This window comes from Marmota marmota, unplaced genomic scaffold, assembly GCF_001458135.2.
Source record: "Marmota marmota marmota unplaced genomic scaffold, marMar, whole genome shotgun sequence".
In the NCBI taxonomy this organism is placed as follows: domain Eukaryota; kingdom Metazoa; phylum Chordata; class Mammalia; order Rodentia; family Sciuridae; genus Marmota; species Marmota marmota.
The window spans coordinates 6905096-6923286 of NW_026000102.1; the positions used below are offsets into that span (position 1 = coordinate 6905096).

At 62.4% G+C, this 18191-nt stretch overlaps 1 protein-coding gene across 6 annotated transcripts in view; it reads right to left on the reverse strand.

Moving 5' to 3' along the window:
* Nucleotides 1-18191, reverse strand: part of Prdm16 (PR/SET domain 16) — a 201831-nt gene that overhangs the window by 4672 nt on the left and 178968 nt on the right. Inside the window, exons 9-15 of one of the 6 annotated variants that reach the window (XM_048783764.1) lie at nucleotides 15550-15634; nucleotides 12404-12573; nucleotides 11688-11765; nucleotides 6444-6613; nucleotides 6078-6252; nucleotides 1838-2074; nucleotides 889-1063 (exon numbers count right to left, since the gene is read on the reverse strand). In XM_048783764.1, coding sequence (XP_048639721.1) covers nucleotides 889-1063; nucleotides 1838-2074; nucleotides 6078-6252; nucleotides 6444-6613; nucleotides 11688-11765; nucleotides 12404-12573; nucleotides 15550-15634 — 1090 coding nt within the window. The other 5 variants (XM_048783763.1, XM_015501488.2, XM_048783762.1 and 2 more) reach the window with 5 other exon arrangements.

Below are 18191 nucleotides of genomic sequence, written 5' to 3' on the forward strand. Positions count from 1 at the left end.
CCCACCCACAGGGTCCTCCCTGCCTGGAGGGGCAGGGGCCTGGGGACACCTGCCTTGGCAGCTGTGGTGTCGTCACAGAGCTACTTCTAGAAACAAAATGGGCAGCATTTCTGAGCTGATGAGTTATTAGGGAGTGGGAATGTGTTTCCTGGCCTTAGTCAGCAACAGGACAGGACATCCTTCTGCCCAGGCCTCAGGGCAGGAGGTGACCAGGCCTGGGACACTCGGAGTATTCTGTGTGTTCATGGGTGGGGTGATGGGGAAGCACGTGCCGGTCCCCCCAAGCAAACATTCTGGACAGCATTAGTAGAAGACGAAGACAGACATGCAGACAGCTTTTGCTGAGACTCTTGGGCTGGGCCACGCCCTGCGGCAGAGAGAGTGGAGGGACCTGAGCCTCTGGCTGCAGAGGCACAGGGGGCAGGGTCCTGTGGCCACGGCCCTAGGCATGGAGATGAGATGTGCCAGGCTGAGCCCGGTGCCCTTACTCACCCCATGCTGCTCTAGCTGGGAGGTGGTGACCACTTGATAGGGCAGCGTCCCCCGGGAAAAGCTGGATCAGAGATAGGGAGACCCAAGCAGCTGTTCGTGGACATTACCCACTCGGGATGGGACGAAAGTGACCCATACTCCTGCGTCTGAGACCCAGCTGCCCACTCTCTGTTCTCAACCTCTTCCTGCTTCACCTGGGCTGTGGGACCCTGGTGGTCACTAGGGCCTCACTTTAGCTCAGTTCAGTGGGCACGCTGAGGAGAGGTCCTGAGCTTCCCTTGGGCAAGGGATGGCCACAGTGGGAGGGGAGTACTGGGGTTGTCCCTCGGACAAGAGGTGCGGTGGCCCGGAGCCAGGTGGAGACGGAAGGGAGGGCAGGGCTCTGATGGTACCTACCTGGTTCTTAGCCTGCCTGTACAGGGTCTGTTTTAAAGCCTCAGAATCTAAGGTGGAATTAAGCACATCTTTAACTTCAAATGCTTCCTCAGCTGCTCTGTGGAGATCCAGCCCCTTCCCAAAGGCCGGCGTCGGCTCCAAAGCTGACAGGCCGCCCTCTGGCTCCTCATGACACCTGCACCAAGGACCAGGGGGCCGGGGTTAGCTGGTCTGGCCGCCGGCCGCCCGTCTGATGCTGCATGGCTGGCTGTGTGCCTGCATGCATGCCATGGGTCTCCACAAGCCACATGCACAAGGAGACAGACACATGGACACAGGACACCTAGACGGAAGCCACGGATGCAGGAGAGCAGATGGACAGAGGGCCCCACGGGGCCGAGTGGGTCACACACACGACTGACGCAGGTGTGGTCTCTGGTCTAGAGATGGAGGGCTGGGAAGGAGGCCTTCATTTCGAGAGACTCCAGGCAGCTTTGGAGGGGCCCAGGCTGCCCTCCCTGGACCCAGAACTGCCCAGGAAATGCCATCTCCAGAGGGCCTCCCCTGGGGGTCTTGGAATGCTGGCCATGTCACCCCAGTGCCAAGGGAAGTGGTTCTAGTTGGTAGGACTTCCAAAGTTGTGGGTGCTCAGGCCCTGTACCTACTGCCCCTCTGCAGGCCGGACAGCACTGCCGGGGTGCACGCAGCAGTGAGTAGCCTCATGGCAGTGCCTGGACCCTCAGGTCCTGTCCGACGGAGGACGCCTTCCCTCCTGCCCTCTCCTTCCAGCCTCTCGGAGGCTCCAGACCCCCTGGCCTTCCCACAGGGGCTTGCAGAAGCCACACCTGCTGGGCAGGGAGGAGCCCTGGATGGAGGTGCCTCCTGGCAGAGGAGGACGTCCTGAAGAGGACGGTCACCTGGAGATGCCCAGTCCCTCCTTGGCTATCCCCCCGCCCACAGCCGCCCCCACCTTCGGGTGTGGTCAAAGCCCACGGCCAGGGAGGCGGGTGGCTCCTCGTCCTCCTCATCCTCGTAGACTCCCTGGGGCTCGGGCGTGGGGGACACCGTGTCGTCCTGCGACTTCCCGGCCAGGCTGTCCTCGTCCTCCTCTTCCAGCTCCTCCTCTTCTTCCTCCTCCACATCCTCTGGCTTCTCGCTGGCTAAGCCTGGACACTGGGGGCTGCTGCCCAGCTCCTGGATCTCTGGCCTGAAGGACAGGGGGAAGCCGGCTGTGCTCAGGGCCCCTGCCTCGCCCGCCCCCAAGGCCAGCAGCTGCTCTCTCTTTCCCTGCTGCCTCCCTGTGGCCTCCCAGCTCCCCAGGAGACCTGGCATTTATGTCAGAATCCTTAAGCTCTGGGTCCTGGGCAGCTGGTGGCCTCCCTGGACCCAGCCATGCTCCCTGCCATGGACGGAGAGCGATGTGGGGGTGGGGGGGGAAGGTCGCAGGAGAGGAGAGGGTCGTGGGGGGACGCAGGGACAGAAACAGGTCCCCCAGCAGTGGACACCAGGCCATTCAGGGGTTCCTGGTGAGTGCGTGTGTCAGGGAAAAGGCTGCGGCTGGGCCTGGAGAAGTAGTCCTGTGCTTGTGACAGGGTTGGGCACTGCCCAAGGGTGCCTGCACGCCCTGTCCAGGGCCCGTGGTGCCCATCTGCACATGTTCCCCAGCCAGGCACAGGGACACAGGACCACGAGGGGGCTCCCGAGGGACATGAGGGACACTGGGCTCAAGCTGCCTGCTGTCAGCTGTCTACACCAGCCAGGCCAAGCTTGGTTCAGAGACCCCGGGACTCCTGTGGCTCGGATCCCGCCTCACAGCCTCAGGTCACTGTGTCCTGGGCACGAGGCTTACTCTGGCTCCTCCTTACTAAAGAAAAAAGAGAAAAGCCAGCGAGGGGGGAGAGCTCTCAGGCCCTCAGAAAGTCCCGCCCAGGTGCACTCCATCTTCATGCCTAAGGCCGCCAGGGCCCGGGGCTGCAGCCACCGTCGGGCGCTCCTGCTGGCAGAGGGCCTCAGCGAGGGGCAAAGGTGTCCTCCACTGCAGCTTCCAGAGCAGCAGTCCCCCACTCTCGTCCTGGTGGGCCCGGGGGGACTGTCGGCAGCAGCACTGGGCAGCACACGCCGTCTCAGGTGGACCCAGGGGTCGGTTCTTGGCATTGAAGGTGGCGTCTCCACAGCGCCTGGCTGAGCGGGAGACGCTCGATGGCCAGCTCTCCCAAGACGGGAAGGTGCTGGAGAAGCTGTCCCCAGAGCTGCCTCGTGGGATGGGCAGAGTCTCCAGAGGTCAGGGGCTCAGGGACACGTCCAGAGTCACCTTGCTGGCTGGTTGGCCAGGAGCCTCCGTGCACATGTTGGTCATCCAGCGGGAGGCTCGGGCGCCAGGGAGACTGGGTCCTGCTGCCTGCCCTGGCTCTCTGTGGGGTGACCTTGGCAGGGGTTTGGCCTTTGGCCCTCACAGTCCACTCTGCAGACAGGATGAATGGCAGGTGGACCGCAGGCTGATGCCTCCTCAGGTGCAGCGGGCAGCCAGGTGCAGACGTCCCAGGCGGGTCCCACGTAGGTCTGTGTGGAATCCCTGCTCTCTGGGGAGCAGGATCTACCCTCTTTCTTTCCTGCCTGCTCACCCTGCACAGAACACATGCCATGGGTGTGAGTGGGTCCAGCAGGGTCCACTCAGGTCTGGCAGGCTGCTCTCGGCTTCAGACAGGAGGACGGCCACTCCGGTTGGCGACATGCTGGTGGCCTGTGCGCTGACAGCTCCGCAAGCTGACGCTCCCGAGTCGGTGAGGTGTGGCTCAAGGTCCTTCTGAATTTGAGGGGAAACTGCCTCCCGGCTCCTGGCGTCTCTGTCCTCCGTCCCCACAGGGCTCTCCTTGTGTGTTCACACTGCCCCTTTTGTAAGGGTCCAGAGGCCACCTCACTCCAGCAGTCCTCACGGTCACTCCCCCTCCCCCGTGGAGACCCTGTCCCACACTGTCATGCCCAGGTGCGCTGGGGTTAGGGTTCCACGGGGGAACTGTGGGAACACAGTCCCACCCAGGGGCTGAGGGGTTGCTGGGCCAGGAAGCCTGGCAGGCCTTGGCCTCACCTACTGACCGAAGCCAGACGGTGTTAGCTGCTTCTAGCCCCAAGTGGGACTGCCAGCGTCCCCACCAGGCGGGCTGACTAAAGTCAACCGTGCCCCGCTATCATGGGTGACAGTGACAGGGACCGGTGAAGGGCAAAGCCAGCTGGGCCCTGGGCCTCGCTGCAGCAGGACAGGCTGTCCGGGGCCTGGGTGAGGCCCGACCTTGGGCTTTGTGGGGTGTGGGACCAGGTGTGCCGGGGTTGGGCTTGGGGCTGCTCACCCTCTGGCTGTGGGTAGGGGCAGTGGGGAGGCTGCTGGAGTGCCCCATGGCAAGGCCAGGGTTGGGACGGCAGGGCTCCTGTCCTCATCCGCGAGCTGGGACACTTGTCCTTCCAGAGATGCCCCTGTCCTCATGGCTCAGTGGAGTGCCTGGCCTGCCACTATGGTGCATGGGGGTCTTGCCGTCCTCAGACTGCCCCAGGACCTTGGCACTGGTCCTGGGTCACCCAGTGAGGACGCCAAGGGCGAGTTCTCATTCCTTCTTTTGTCTGGCTCTGCCCAGAGCCTCAGAGGGCCAGGTGGGGTGGTCTTTGGCAGTGAGGAGGTGTTCTCAGAGTGGCAGGACGAGGGCCCTTCAGGTCACTGTGACTGCAGCCAAGGATGGGGAGCTAGGACTTGGGCTGCACCTGGGCCCCGGACGAGGGTAAGAGGGCCCTACAGGTGAGCTCTCCTTGCCAGGGGCAGAAGCACAGGCTAAGTTCTCTGTCACTGATTGCTCAAAGGGACTTCCCCAAGGTCCCCAGGAGCACCAAGGGCAGGAGGATGCAGCCCTGTCGTGGAAGGGCAGCCTGGCCTGGGGCAGCCGGGTCTCCAGGGACCTTCCTCACACCCGAGCTGCAGCCACCAGGGCCACTGGGATGAGGGCCGGGGCTTGGCTGCAGGCTCTGGGCTGGCTGCCGGGCTGGGCCAGGCACCCCTGTGTGGAACCCGGGGGGGTCCCTGCCTGAGCCCTTCTGGGGTCTGCAGCACCTGGCTGTCCTGCAGATGTTCTGCATCCTGTCTCCTGGGCTCTGAGCTGCCCTCTGGAAGGAGGGCCCTGGGCAGGCCACACACAGAGCCCTGGGCGCGAGGTTGCACAGAACACCCAAGTCCTGAAGCCGAGTCCTGCCACTGTTCTGCCGTTCTGTGTATGCACGTGTAGAGCACTGTACACACGCACATGCCCACACATGCACACACTACGCATGTGCACCCACACATGCCCCCCACATACATGGTACGTGCATGCACACATATGCATAAGCACATGTGTGTGCATGTGTGTGCCCTGCATGCATGCACATGTGTACACGTGTGTCACATGCCTGCTTGTGTGTACGGTCTCTGACTTAGTGGTTCCACTCAGGATTTCTTAACTTTACAGTGGAATGAAAGTGATTTGTATTTGCTGGAAACCTTACTTTGAATTTTGGACTTCAGACAGGAGGACATGTCTTAACGCTGGGCAGTGGCAGTGAGTCACAGCCTCCATTAGCCCTATGGTCAGGAGGGACAGCCAGGCCTGCACAGTGCGGGATGTAGGGATGACATTTGACATTAGCACCCACCTGAGGCTGAGGTGCGTGTTCTGCACGCACCTCAGCAGGTGTGGCCACACTGGAGTTCAGAGGTCAGGCTGCGGACTGCAGCTTCTGCTTACAACATGTCCAACTTGGGATGTTTTGTGAGGACATGGCCCCACTGTAAGTTGAAGTGTGCCTGTGTAGGGGTGTGTGTGTGTGTGTGTGTGTGTGTGTGTACAAGCATGTTTAAAGGGGCAGCAGTCTTGCTGGGAACCATTAGTGAGTGCCTGGAGTGGACAGAAGCGCCCTGGGCTTCTGGGCGTGGCTGGGCTATGGCAGGAACTCTGCACACGCATCTGTCAACAGCGGCAGAGCCAGTGCCGCTCAGCTGTGTGCCAGGCACCGAGTCCCTCACCTGGTGGCTCTGCGATGCTGGGGGTGGGGGGACGGCCAGGCAGGGGCCTGCCTCTCATGGCCTGGGGCCTTCCTCTGCCCTGGGGCCTGGTCCTGTCCAGGGTCAAGGTCACCTGCCCTGGCAGAGGGTAGCCAAGGTCAGCCCTCTGGGCCGGGTGTGTCTCCCTTACCGCTTGTCTGTTCTCGAGGATGCCTGGCTCATCTCGCTGTTGGCGATGAAGTTCCTGATTTCAGAGAAGTAGGAGTCCTCTTTCTCGTCTAAAAGTGCGTGGTTGTCCGACTCGGAGGTCGGGGAAGAGGCACTGGTGCCCAGGTGGTTTGTGAGGACCCCCGCGTGCTGGCTCACTGTGGAGGGGCAGGTGTCAGGGCACCCTCGGCAGGACCTGCCTCGAGTTGCTCTCAGCTGCCCTCCTACCTGCCTCCCCTGGCACCTCCCCTCCTGTCCGCCCGCCTGGCGCTCCACGTGGCCCACTTGGGGCGCCCCACATCCGCCCACCTGGCACCTCCCCTCCCTCCTGGCGCCCCACGCGGCCCACCTGGCGCGCCCTCATGCTCGTGCTTCTTGAGGTGCCTGTCCAGGTTGGTCTGCTGCCCGAAGCACCGGTTGCACAGGTGGCACTTGAAGGGCTTCTCCTTGTTGTGGATGTTCCGCACGTGCCGCTGGAGGTTGGAGGAGATGCTGAAGGAGCGGTCGCAGTACTTGCACCTGGAAGACAGGCGCACCGGCGGTGGGCAGGGGCTGGCCTCCACCCAGGCCACCACCTGAAGCGGCAGATCCTGTCTGAAAGAGCCCTGAGCGGGCCGCAGGTCCTGCTGGGCCTCCAGCGTCCAGGGCCAGGCATGTCCGCAGCCTGGGGCGACATGCTCCCAGCAGCCTCACGAGGGCAGCATTACAACACGCAAGAGCTGAGAGCCGCCCCCAGCTTTCCAGGTGGAGGGAGGCCCGCCCCCAGCTTTCCAGGTGGAGGGAGGCCCGCCCCCAGCCTTGCTCTGCAGCAGGAAGGCTCCCAGGTGCCCTCTGAGCGGCCCTCTGTCTCACTTGGGCTTCAGGGTGACAAACCTGTGAATGCTTAGCTGCCCTGGCCGGTGGGGTGGGGGGCTCCTCGACCTGCAGCCAGCGGGCTGAGGACGGCCTGGGGCTATGCCGACCTTCTTAGTCACCACCCTTGGGCTCGGTTTATCTTTAGGTCCCATCTGGGCAGCAGGGTCTCACCAGCCTGCGCTCTGACTTGGACAATCAGAGGACACCTGTCCTGACTCCCCGTTCCTCAGAGCAGAGCCCTGACACACAAGTGAGGAAGCCCGCCCTCTGCACAGCTTCCCCAGGGAGGGTCCCCGCTGTGCACCACCCTGAAGGCCCTGAAGTGACCCGCACCCTGAGCAGCAAGAAAGCCCAAACCGAAACAAAGAGGCGAGCAGAGGGGCAAGGGCTGAAGGGGTCTCCTGAGCTCTGTAGACCCGCGAGTGCCCTGGGAAGAGCGGGTTCTGCACTGTGGAGGGCAGCTGGAGGGGAGGTGACCCACAAGCCTCCCCAGCCAGAGCCACCGGGGGCGCCACACGTGTGCAGGAGGTTGGCCGCGGATGCTGTGCACCTGGCCTTCAGAGAGCCTCCAGGGAGGCTCATCAGGGTCTCGGGCGGGAGCCCTGGATGATTTTGTTTATATGAGGTTGTGCGTCTGCATGCTTGAAAAGCAAGCCCTGCTGTGTCCACTGGGTAAGGTACAGGGCATTCTGGGCCGTGGGCCCTGCCTGGCTGAGGCTTTTGGGACGCAGGGCCTGTGCAGCCAGCCTTGGCGGGGGCACGGGTGGGGGCTCTGTTCACCACCAGGATGTCTGCCTGTTGTAAAGACAGAAGTCCCACGGGCCAGGGCCCTGTGAGGCCCCACCTCACCCACATTTGGTGCTGGTGGACACTCCAGCCCAGCAAGCTGGTCACGAGCCTTGGTCATGGGGACACTTGCCCGAGGGCACTTCAGGACACAGCAGGGAGGGTCTCTGTAGGAGTGGCCTTTGCAGCCCTGTGCCACCCATGGGAGGGGTCTGGATTGACATCGGCGGCTGGTGTAGGCCCTGCCCGGGGAGCCTGAGGGGCCAGAAGCATGCCCTCAGGGCAGGCCCTGGGCCCCGCATCTGGACACTGCTGGACTGGAGAGAAGCACACCCCGTGTGAAGGGTGCAGGTGCACGAAACTGTCCCTGGACCCAGCCTGCAAGTGCCCCATCTACAAGCCACCTGACACAACCCTGCAGGCTGATAACAAGTACCCCAGAAGATGGGGGGACGGTGCTGACAGGGAGGAGTGGCCCCCCGTGCCCAGGCCTTCTGTCTGCGCGTGGCAGCCCCAACCGCAGCTCCCACTCTTGCCTGAGGCCAGGCCCACCCCAGCCTTCTCTACAAGGCCCGGGCAAAGTGCTGCTCCAGGGCTGTGCACTGGCTCCTCGGCATGCCCGCCTCCTCGGTCCCTCGTCCCCCAGCAGGACCCTGCACCTCCTTGGCTCTGCTGAGTGGCCTCAGGCATATGGATGTCCCAGGGAGCACAGGGCTTGCCCACAGCCCCTCCCCGGCTCAGCCTGGGGACAGTCGGCAACCTGACTGACCATCTGAGAGGCCAGAGGCGCTGGCTGACTTGGATTTTTCCACCTGAGCAATAACAGGTCCAGGCCATGGTCTGAGCTCCCCCAGTACTGGGCCAGAAAGGCTGGGGTTCCTCCAACCAGTGTACCCACAAAGAGCCCAGAAAGGAGGCGTTTTAATCCCAGTGCCCTGCCTCACTGGGGCCCATACACCCCCAACATGCAGACCCCGGGGGAGCCAGGCTCCCAGGCTTTCTGGTTCCTCGGGGGCCATGGCTCCGGAAGGACAAGCTTGATCTGGTGTCTGCCCAGCGAAGGCTTCCCGGGCAGTGGCACTGACAGCCCTGGGGTGCCTGGCGCGGGCCAGCCTGTCTGAGGGCGAACTCACGCTCACACCCCGCCAGTCCAGTTCCTGCTTCCTTTGGGAATGTGGGGACCCTCGGATGCATCTCCCCACAGACACTGAGCAGAGACTGAGCCTGAAGCAGGTGTGGGGGGGTGGGGCCTGTGCGTCTGGGGGTCAGGGAAGGGCCAGCGTCCACTGGGTGGTGGTGTCCTGCCTGTGGCCTCTCTTGGCCTAGACAGAGACGTCCATGTGAAACTCCGGGGAGCAGCGAGTCCAGGGCTGTGAGGGAGCAGAGTTCGCCTGCACTGAGGCCTGTGCTGGGAGCTGTCTTGGGGGACACGGCGCCCAACGCCAGGGAGCGAGAGGGCCCAGCCGCACCTGGCCACGCCACCCTGCCGGGAGGGCTGGGGGTGCGCAGGGACAGGGTGGCAGCGGAAGGTAAACAGGCCCCAGACAGTGGGCCCCTCCCTGGGACCTGCGGGGCCACCGCCAGCCATCACCAGGGAACTGCTGTTGGTCCCGTTAAGAGTGAAAGGAAAAAACAGAGATTTTGAAGCCCAGTCCTAAAAGTTAAAATAAACAAGATCGAGGGCATGCGAGGGCCTCCGGAGCCCCTGACGGAAACACGACTCGCCTTGCTTAGCAGCCTTGGGGCGGGCAGGGACGGGCTGGGACGGGGCCCTGGGGGAAGAGGGGCACCCAGCTGCACACCGGGCGCCGGCGAAGGCTCGTCTCCGGTCAGGGCGAGACGCGCTCGGTGTGGCTGGGAGGAAGGACCCGGCAGCGGCCTCGGTGTTCCCAGGTCCATCTTCATCCCTCTCCAGCCCCAATGCTGCCCCGCCCAGTGCTGGAGCTCCAGGAAGCGAGCATCCTTGGCCACACCTCGTCCGTCCTCCGCTTCACCCAGGGGAGGCCGCAGCCCAGGAGCCCCTGCTGCCGGGACGGTGGGAGGCCAGCCTCCCTCCACGCCAGGGCCTGAAACATCTTCTGATGCCTCTGGATGATCCAAGGACTTACAAGGAAGATGCTTCTGGTCCTCTGCTTCGATTATCCTGCCAGAAGCCCCGTGTCCTCCTGCCCTCCCGGCACACAGAGGCACATATGTGCACGTTGACATGCAGTGGGCATGCCCGTGGGTGCCGCCATGGAGGAGGGGCTCGCACCTGGGCCGGCATCGGGGTTCAGCACCTCGTGGCGGGCCTGTGTCCGGCACAGTGGGCTTTTGAGAGGGGCCATGCATTTTTCTCTTCTGACTTTAATCCTGTGCAGATCAAAGCAAGCCTAGAGATCACCAGGGCTCCCAAACGGAGGGCAGCTACTCCTCAGAGCAGGTCGCCTGAGCCAGACCAAGACAGGATTTGCAGCACAAACTTGTGAAGCAATTACTGTTACCAGAGCCGAAAGTCGCAGATTGGAGAGAGCAAAAGAAATCAATGATAATTAAATTCTTCTATAAACACCGCTCGACCCTCTGGGGGCTCTGAGCACACAACACTGTCCAAAAGTCGGCTCTTGTTACAGAAAAAAACACAAGCTCGTTTGCTGGGAGGGGACCAGACCAAATAAATCTTTCTGCTGTTCACCTTTGTTAAGTTGTAAGTCACTGTTTTGGAGAGTGGGCCGGGTGCCGGTGTGTGGGGAGGGCTGAGGGCACAGTCACTGGACCCGTCGGGCTGTCACCTACCCTGTCAGGGACTCAGCCCCATGGACGCTGGAGATTCTCCATATATCTGTGTGGGGCTCGGGGACCAGCACGCACACCGTGCCCCCGTGGCCTCCCTCCCCAGGGATGGGCACACAGACTGAATCCCCGGGGGTGTATAGCATCATAGGGTCAATTCCTGGTGACCTGGAGCTCTGTGTGGTCACAGTACAGGCATCTGCTGCTGTCAACCTAAACTGTGCCAAATTCTCTTTATTCCCAAGGCCTCGGCTAGCCAGACACACCCCAGGACGTTACTAAAACGGTCCTGGCAGAGAAACGGGCATTTCCCGCTTGTCTCGGGGTCACAATTGCCTGGGCTCTGTCTAAAAGGCCCACTCCCTGACTGGGCAGGGCTTCAGGAGAATCAGGGTGCCACCCTCAGCCCTTTCCTTTCCCACAGGCCCAAGGGACAGAGAGGACAGGGACCTGGGGACACAGCAGTCAGCTGGGGGACATCTCAGAGCCTCGGCTTCCTCATCACTGGAGTGGGGGTGGTGAGACTCGCTGGGGGCTGCTGTGAGCTCTGCTTCAATGACCCCCGTATCCAGGAGACAGGAGTGAGGTGGGAGCAGGTGCGTGGCCTCCCCTCAGCCTGCCTGCGAACCGGAGTGAACCCCTGGGGCACCCCCAAGCCAGGATGGGACCCGTGCTTGCTCAGAGCTCCTGCCCGGCGGTCCACCCACTCCCTGGCCCACCACATGGGGCGGCAATGACACTGAGCTGCTCCACAGACACCCCGGGGCCTCAGCTTCAGAGTGGACGCACTCGGATTCTGGGCTGCTGTCCCCGTGGACATTCCAGCCACAGGTGGAGAGCAGCTACCTGCACCTGCTTTCATGAGCATGGCAGGAGCCTTCTGGAAGCTTCCTGGGTAACTTCTGCCTCCTCCTTACAACCTCTCAGGGAGCAGGATAGCAGTGGGCTCAGAAGAGAGAGGCCCAGAGAGTGACCAGACCCCAGGACTCAGCGAGACCACCCTGGCCCATCCTGCCCACTGCCCCTCCAGGGGCTGTGGCCTTTCTGAGGGTCCAGAGGCAGGGTAGGGGGTCCCTGCTCAAAGGAGGGGAGTTAATGGTAGGCGGAAGCAGGCAGCCAAAATCGCAGCCCCCCACCCCGCCCTCGGAGCTCAGCCCCGCCGCCCTGGCTGGGCTCCTACCTGTACGGCTGCTCCCCGGTGTGCGTCCTCAGGTGTCTCGTGAGATTTGCTGACCGGGGGAAGATCTTGCCACAGTACCTGGGTGGAAGGAGGAGGTGTGAGGAGGCGACAGGCCGCCCTTTCTGATGTCTTCTCTCCGTGCTGGGTCAGCAGCGCCGGAGGCCTCGCCCCCGGGGCAGGGCCCATCTGCACCCTGGTTTCAGTTTCTCCGGGGGCCCCGAAGCCTGGCCCAGGCTTCCAGAGACGCGTGATGTGGGCCACAGAGGAGGGTGAACCAGCCCCTGCCTGGAAGCCTCTCGGCCCCTCTGCCCAGCAACGGACACAGCGGCAGGGACAGAGGGGGACAGGCCTGCACAGCCAGAAGGTCAGCTGGGGAGTGTCCTCCCATAGAAACTGGCAGGGCCAAGTGCTGGGGTCCTTCAGAGCTGGGGTCCTTCAGAGCTGGGGTCCTTCAGGGTCTAACACTGGTCAGTTGGTCCCCTCCAGCTGGTGGGCCAAGGTTGTGTTTTGGGCTCACGTGAACCAGCTGGGTGGTGGTGCGGAAGGCCCAACATGTGTCATGTGTTGCAGAGGACGCCTCAAGCAGCTAACTGACCAGTCATGGCCACTATGTTTCCCTGTGGCCATGGCGATCTTCCTAGAAGCGCAGGTTCACAGCCATAGGTGGGCACCTGGGCACCTTCCCACCAGTACTCCAGGGGCACGCAGGGGCTCACCTGCACGTGTACCGCTCCTTGCCCTTCCTGAGGATGGGGTCCGAGAGCGTCGGGGGTGGGGACCGGAAGTTGAAGGGGTGGTGGGGCAGGGGCTGCAGCGAGCCCCCCGAGTCTGCTTTCATGGCTGCGAAGCTCTCCAGCTTCTCGGTCATGGTCTCGATGGCTGACATCTGCTGGCACAAGAGATGCTGCCTTCAGTGCGTGGACCTTCGTTCGTCATGGGGACGTGAGCACAGCAGCAGGTTCTCAGGTGGTCACTGGAACCAGGGGCCTCCAGTGTCTTACACCTTCTGCAGCCTGCCCTGTCCCTACCCTGGAGCCCCAGCTACAGCCCAGGGTCTAGCCAGAGGGAGCTGGAACTGGCCCTTAAGAACTGGCCTCACTGTCCGGTTTGCATGGAAATGAGTCATGAAGACTGCCAATGCTCGGGACTACCCAATCTCTCATTTTGACCCAGGTCAGCGGGGCCCAGCTGGCACATCCCTGGCAGCGCTCCTGGTGGGCTAGTTTGGGTTATACATAGAATCACACCTAGTTCTTGTTCATCTGTTTTGTTTATAAGCCTTGAAAAATTAAGATGCTGCCTGAATCTGTTTAAAACAGACCACTGGCCCGAGGAACCACTGCCACCTAGTGGCTGCATCTCATAATTGCAGGCAAAGTGCAGAAAAGGAATTCAACCGCTAAGACAAGATCCCCTGGAAACCAATTCAAAACAACAATGCCCAGAGTCGCATACGATAGGCAAAGGTCACTGTCTCTGCTCCCGGGAGATGTCAAGGGCTTGCTCAAGGAGAAGGGAGGTGTAGGATTGGTCATTCCCACCTGTTGGGTGGAGTTCTAGTCAAAACCCCAGACTGTGCTGACGGGAGAGGGGAGGGGCTGAAGGAGCCGCTGAGGTCTCAGTGGTGATTCTCCCAGCTCTTCTGTGGGCACTGGGCCAAGCTGGGTGCAGGGGCCCACGGGAAGGAGGGGCTTCATCAAGCCAAAGCTCCCAGTTTAAGGAGAGAACCCAGGAAGTGATGCCTGGGCCCCAGCAGCCGTCACTAGCCCTGGGAGGGGGCCCCTGCAGGCCTCCACACACCTCTGCTCAACGAACCCACAGGACCTGTTTCGCCTTGGAGGGCACAGAGAAGGGACTGGTGAGGCGAGGTGAAGGAAGGCAGGGTGGATGGATGGAGATAGAGGGAAGGAGCCACCCAAGGTCTCAAGTGCAGTGACCACTGGGAGAGACTGGCCCTGGGCAGGGTAATGGCAGCCAGCACCCCCAGAGGGGCGTGGGTGGACGAGGAGGTCTTTGCAGGAGGTACTTGCTCATTTACAGCCAAGCCTCTGCCCCAGCCTTCCCCGGGCGAACAGAACCATCCCACGGTGCGGCTGGGGGTTCTTTCAGCCAGCACCGACCCCTCTGCCCCTTGGCCCCTTGTCCAAGTGCCTGGCATGCGCCATTGAGGGTGCTGTTCGCCAGGCAGGAAACAGAGGGCTCAGCCCCAGCGCTACTCGGGGCCACGTGCTCCAGTGGTGGAGACATGCTGGCAGTTGGGGGACAGAGGGGAAGCCACTGATGAATGGAGACTGTGTGGGGCCTCCCCTCGAATGCTGCTCTGGGCTCTGCCCCGGCCACAGGGATTCCATCTTCACCCTGTCACCCTCTCCCCTCTTCTGACAGCCCTCAAGAGGACATGGGATGCTTCCAGCCCTACCCGCTGACCCCCAGGTGGAAAGTGCCTGGCTTTCTCGGCCACCATCCAGCCTTCTTTGGCCCTATGGCCTGGGCCCCAAGGTAGCACTGAAGCCCTGGCACGGAGACTGCTGTTCACCTGCCCTCCGGCCCAGCAGTGGCCTAGGAACCCGCTGACTCTCCGCCACCCAGAGACTCCCCAGGAACCCCAGAGCAGGTGAGGGGCTGCCCTTGGGTGGGACCTGGCTCTGTACCCCCAGGGCTGCACACCTGCCCGTGGGACTCAGAGGCAGAGGGGTTTGCTGGGCACCTCAGCAGCCCAGGCAGGTACAGTCGTGACCTCTTGGGAGACCAGCAGCTACCAGGCACTTTTTGCCCAGGTGGCAACCCAACCTCAGACCATTTAATTAGTCATCTCTCCCCTGCCCCTTCCTCCTGGCTCAGGGACACAGGGACCGCCAGGGGTGTTGTAGGCCCACGAGGGGTGGGCAGGAGGGACAATGGGCAGCTGGGCCCCTGCTGGGCCTCGCTTCCTGGGGCTTGGGTGGGTCTGCCTGCCCGGCCCGGTCTGCCCTCTAATATTCCCAGTGGAGACACCCCGCCCCCAACAGGATGTGCGGCTGGCGTGTCTGCCCCTCCAGCCTGCCCGAGGATAAATCAGGGGAAGTCATTAACCAAACTCAGGGCCCAGCAGAACAATGGGATGTGCTAAGTTTAGCTGTGAACTCAACCAGGGCACAGATTTCACCAACCAGGGGTGTCCAGGCGGGAAAGGCAGACAAACAATGCCCGTGCAGGCTCCGGAGGCAGGCTCGGGAGGCCCCAGGACCCTCCGGGTGGTGGGGGGAGGCCTGGGGCAGTGGCCTGCAGCTGAGGGGGGGCCTGGGCTCCTTGAAGGGAGGACAGGTGAGACACCAGGAAGACTCTGAACTGGGCTGTGTCCACCCCCCAGGAGGACACGGACAGGAGGGCAGGCAGGAGGGCCTGCAGGCTGGTAGGGCTGAGTCCAGGGTCCAGGCTTTGGTACTCTGCAGGGGTCCCCCTGCAGACTCCTGCCCAGCTCCCTGAGGAGAGCCTGGTGCCCTCTGCTCTTGGGGAGGTGCACACTCCTGCCCCTCTGCCTGCAGCTGTCCTCTCTGGACTTCACAGTTCGTCAGGCTCAGGTATCACCTAGGAGGACCAGCTTCTACCCTGAGCCACCTGGGCTGCTCACCTCTTCCCCTCTGTTCAAATTCTGGGCTCTCTCCCAGCCTGCCAGTGCACACTCCCGCCCTCCTGGAGCGCCAGGTCTTGGGTCAGTGGCCCCCTGAGGGTAGGGCTCCTATGGTACAAGGCCCCTGGACAGCCTTGCTGGCCTGCACTGTGAGGACCCCCTTCTCATCCTCTCCATCCCTGCAGGATCCTCTGCCTTTGAAAGGTGAGGGTGCTGGCCCCGAGCCTGCCCAGCTGCCCGCCTGGGTTTTACCTGGGGGTGAAACAGCAGCGGGGACGGCCTCAGGTACTTCTCCTTCAGGACACCCACGGGGTCCGTCACCTTCCGCTTTTCTACCCTGCTGGACAGCAACACAGAGGATTACGTGCCCCACTGAGCCACCTGCTCTGCAGAAGCACATCTGTGCCCGCTGGCACGGTGTGGGGCTCACCACAGCTTCCTTCTGGCTCTTACTGCCTTCTTGGTGGTGGGGGGGGGGTCCTGGCTCACCTACTCACCTGCCTGGACCCCCAGCCCACCTCCTACCCAAATACTCAATTCCCTCCCATGCTCCCGTCACCTCCATGCTCCCCTAGGTCACCCCTAACAACCTCAGCTGCAGGCTCCTGGGCGTGTCATGGGGGCTTGGTGCAGGGGCCAGAAACTTCTCTGAAGGCCCTGGGCACCAGCCCCCTTGCCCACTGGCCAGGGCCACCAGCTCCTATCCACTGGCCATGGCCATAAGCCCTGCCCACTGGATGGGCCAGCCTGGGTGGGAGGCTGCTTTGTCCAGGCACAGAGCCCACCCGCAGCACAGTGTGGCTCACTCACTCCTGAAGGCCCAGGGCCCAGCTTCCTCTCCTGCCTGGACGTTGGCATGGGGTGCCTGCCCATTTTTGCTAATGAATGTGGTGACTGTGGGCTTTTGCCCAGGCAGGGCTCTATCTGAGACTCTGGATGGCTGCTGGAGACTGCAATTCTAGAACCTTCTCCAAAGGCTGGTGACACTCTGTTAGATAGGCCTCTCCCAGGTGACCCGTTGGTCATGGGGGCCTCCACTGCTGCCTCCTTTAGCCGACGCCTCCCAGCAGCAGGCTGCCCGATCTCCCTGCCCCATCCCCATTGAGGGCTGCTGTGAGCCTCCCAGTGCCACGGCATTGGCCAAACCCAGCCTGACCACGTGCCCTCTGAAGACCCCTGGGATAGGCCATGTATGATTTATCTGTGGGGACCCCCCGCCCCCCGGGGCCCTGGTCCACACTCCAACTCCACCAAGGGCAGTCTATGCTGCTCTGTGCCCCAGTGGACCAGAACAGGCCAGGCCAGTGACAGCAGAGAGAGGGGAAGGCAGCACAGCCAGCCCTGGCCAGATCCCAGGCACAGGCGTTCCCACCAGGGACCCAGGGAGACCACCAGGGGAGGGCCTTGGAGACCCTCGAGATGGCTGGGGAAAAGCTTTGCCAGAGGTCGGGGCAGACGGCAAGGCTGTGGCCCCGCAGGAGAGGCAGGCTGTGCAGGGCCTCCTGGGACACCCGTGCTCTGGGCCGGTGGCACCTGCAGAGGATGGGACCTGGGAGGGGAAGGGCTTGCTGGGAGGGACGAGCTGTCAGGACGAGTGGGCGCTTCTCTCTGACCTTCAGCCCAAGGTCAGTGCCCCCAGAGGGGCTGACACCCTGCCCAGCAAACTCAGATGCTGCTGTCCTCCTATGCCTTTCCCTGACACCCGGCTCCCAGATGACCACTGCAGTGGACATGCACACAGCCAAGGTGCTGTGGGTGTCCCGTGGGCACAAAGCCCAGCAGGATGGGTGCAGCCACTGTGCGGATGCAGGGAGGCAGAGGGCTGGAGGGGCAGCAGCCAGGGAGGATGCTTACACTCCTCTGCCCAGGGATGGAGGACCAGGGGTCCCCCACAGGGGATGGCCAGGGGAAGCTTGGGAGTCTTGCTCATGTCGTGCTGAGTACCCAGGAGCAGAAGGGGCCGGGATGCTGAGGGACCTCTCCCCGAGCCTGGCGTGCTCTTGGCAGCTGGGCCCTGTGCCTTCACACACCACGTCTACCCAGGTTGTACCTGGGGTGGGTAGGAGGGGACCCACCTCAGTCCCTGGCTGGTGTTCCCTAAGTGGACAACCTCTTCCCTGCCTTCTGTCCTTAGGGATGCCCAGGCAGCCCCGTGAGCAGCCTGGACCCTGATGGCCAAGGATAAGAGTTCAGACACGTCCAGCCCCAGAGCACCTCCACCAGGAGCCCATGTAGGGGCGTGTACGTGTGATCGTGCTAGTGTGTGAGCGTGTGACATGTGGGAGCACACGAGAGTGTGGGCATGGAGGTATGTGGTTGTGTGAGTTCATGTGAGCATGTGCGTCTATGTGTGATGGTGTGTGTGTGATAGTGTGTGTGTGAGTGTGCATGTCGGTGTGTATCTGTGAGGTGCGAATGAATGTCTAGGTGAGCATGATTTGTGTATGTGAACGTGTACGTATGTGTGCGCATGCACATGGGTGTGAATGTACGGATGTATGACTAGGGTGAGTGTGTGTATGTGTGTGAGTGTACATGGATGTGTACATGTGTGCATATGTACATACGACTGTGTATGTGTGGGCATGTGCATGGGTGTAGGTGTCTGTGTATGTTTACGAACGTAGGTGTGCACAGGTGTGCATATGTACATGGGTGTGTATGTGTGAGGGCCCTGTGGTCCTCACAGTTCCGCCTCCCAGGCTGCCCATGGCCCCCGCAGCTTCCAGGGAAGCCCAGGCCCTAAGCCCTAAACCAGTGGTGTGGAGGGAGGGGTGTCTGGAGGGGAAGGGCAGAGGACGAGAGAGAGGCCAGGGAGGCTCAGGCAGACCACCCTGTCCCTCTGCTCCAGCCCTGGGGTCCCCCCAGAAGGCTCGTCACCCGTCTGGGTCCTA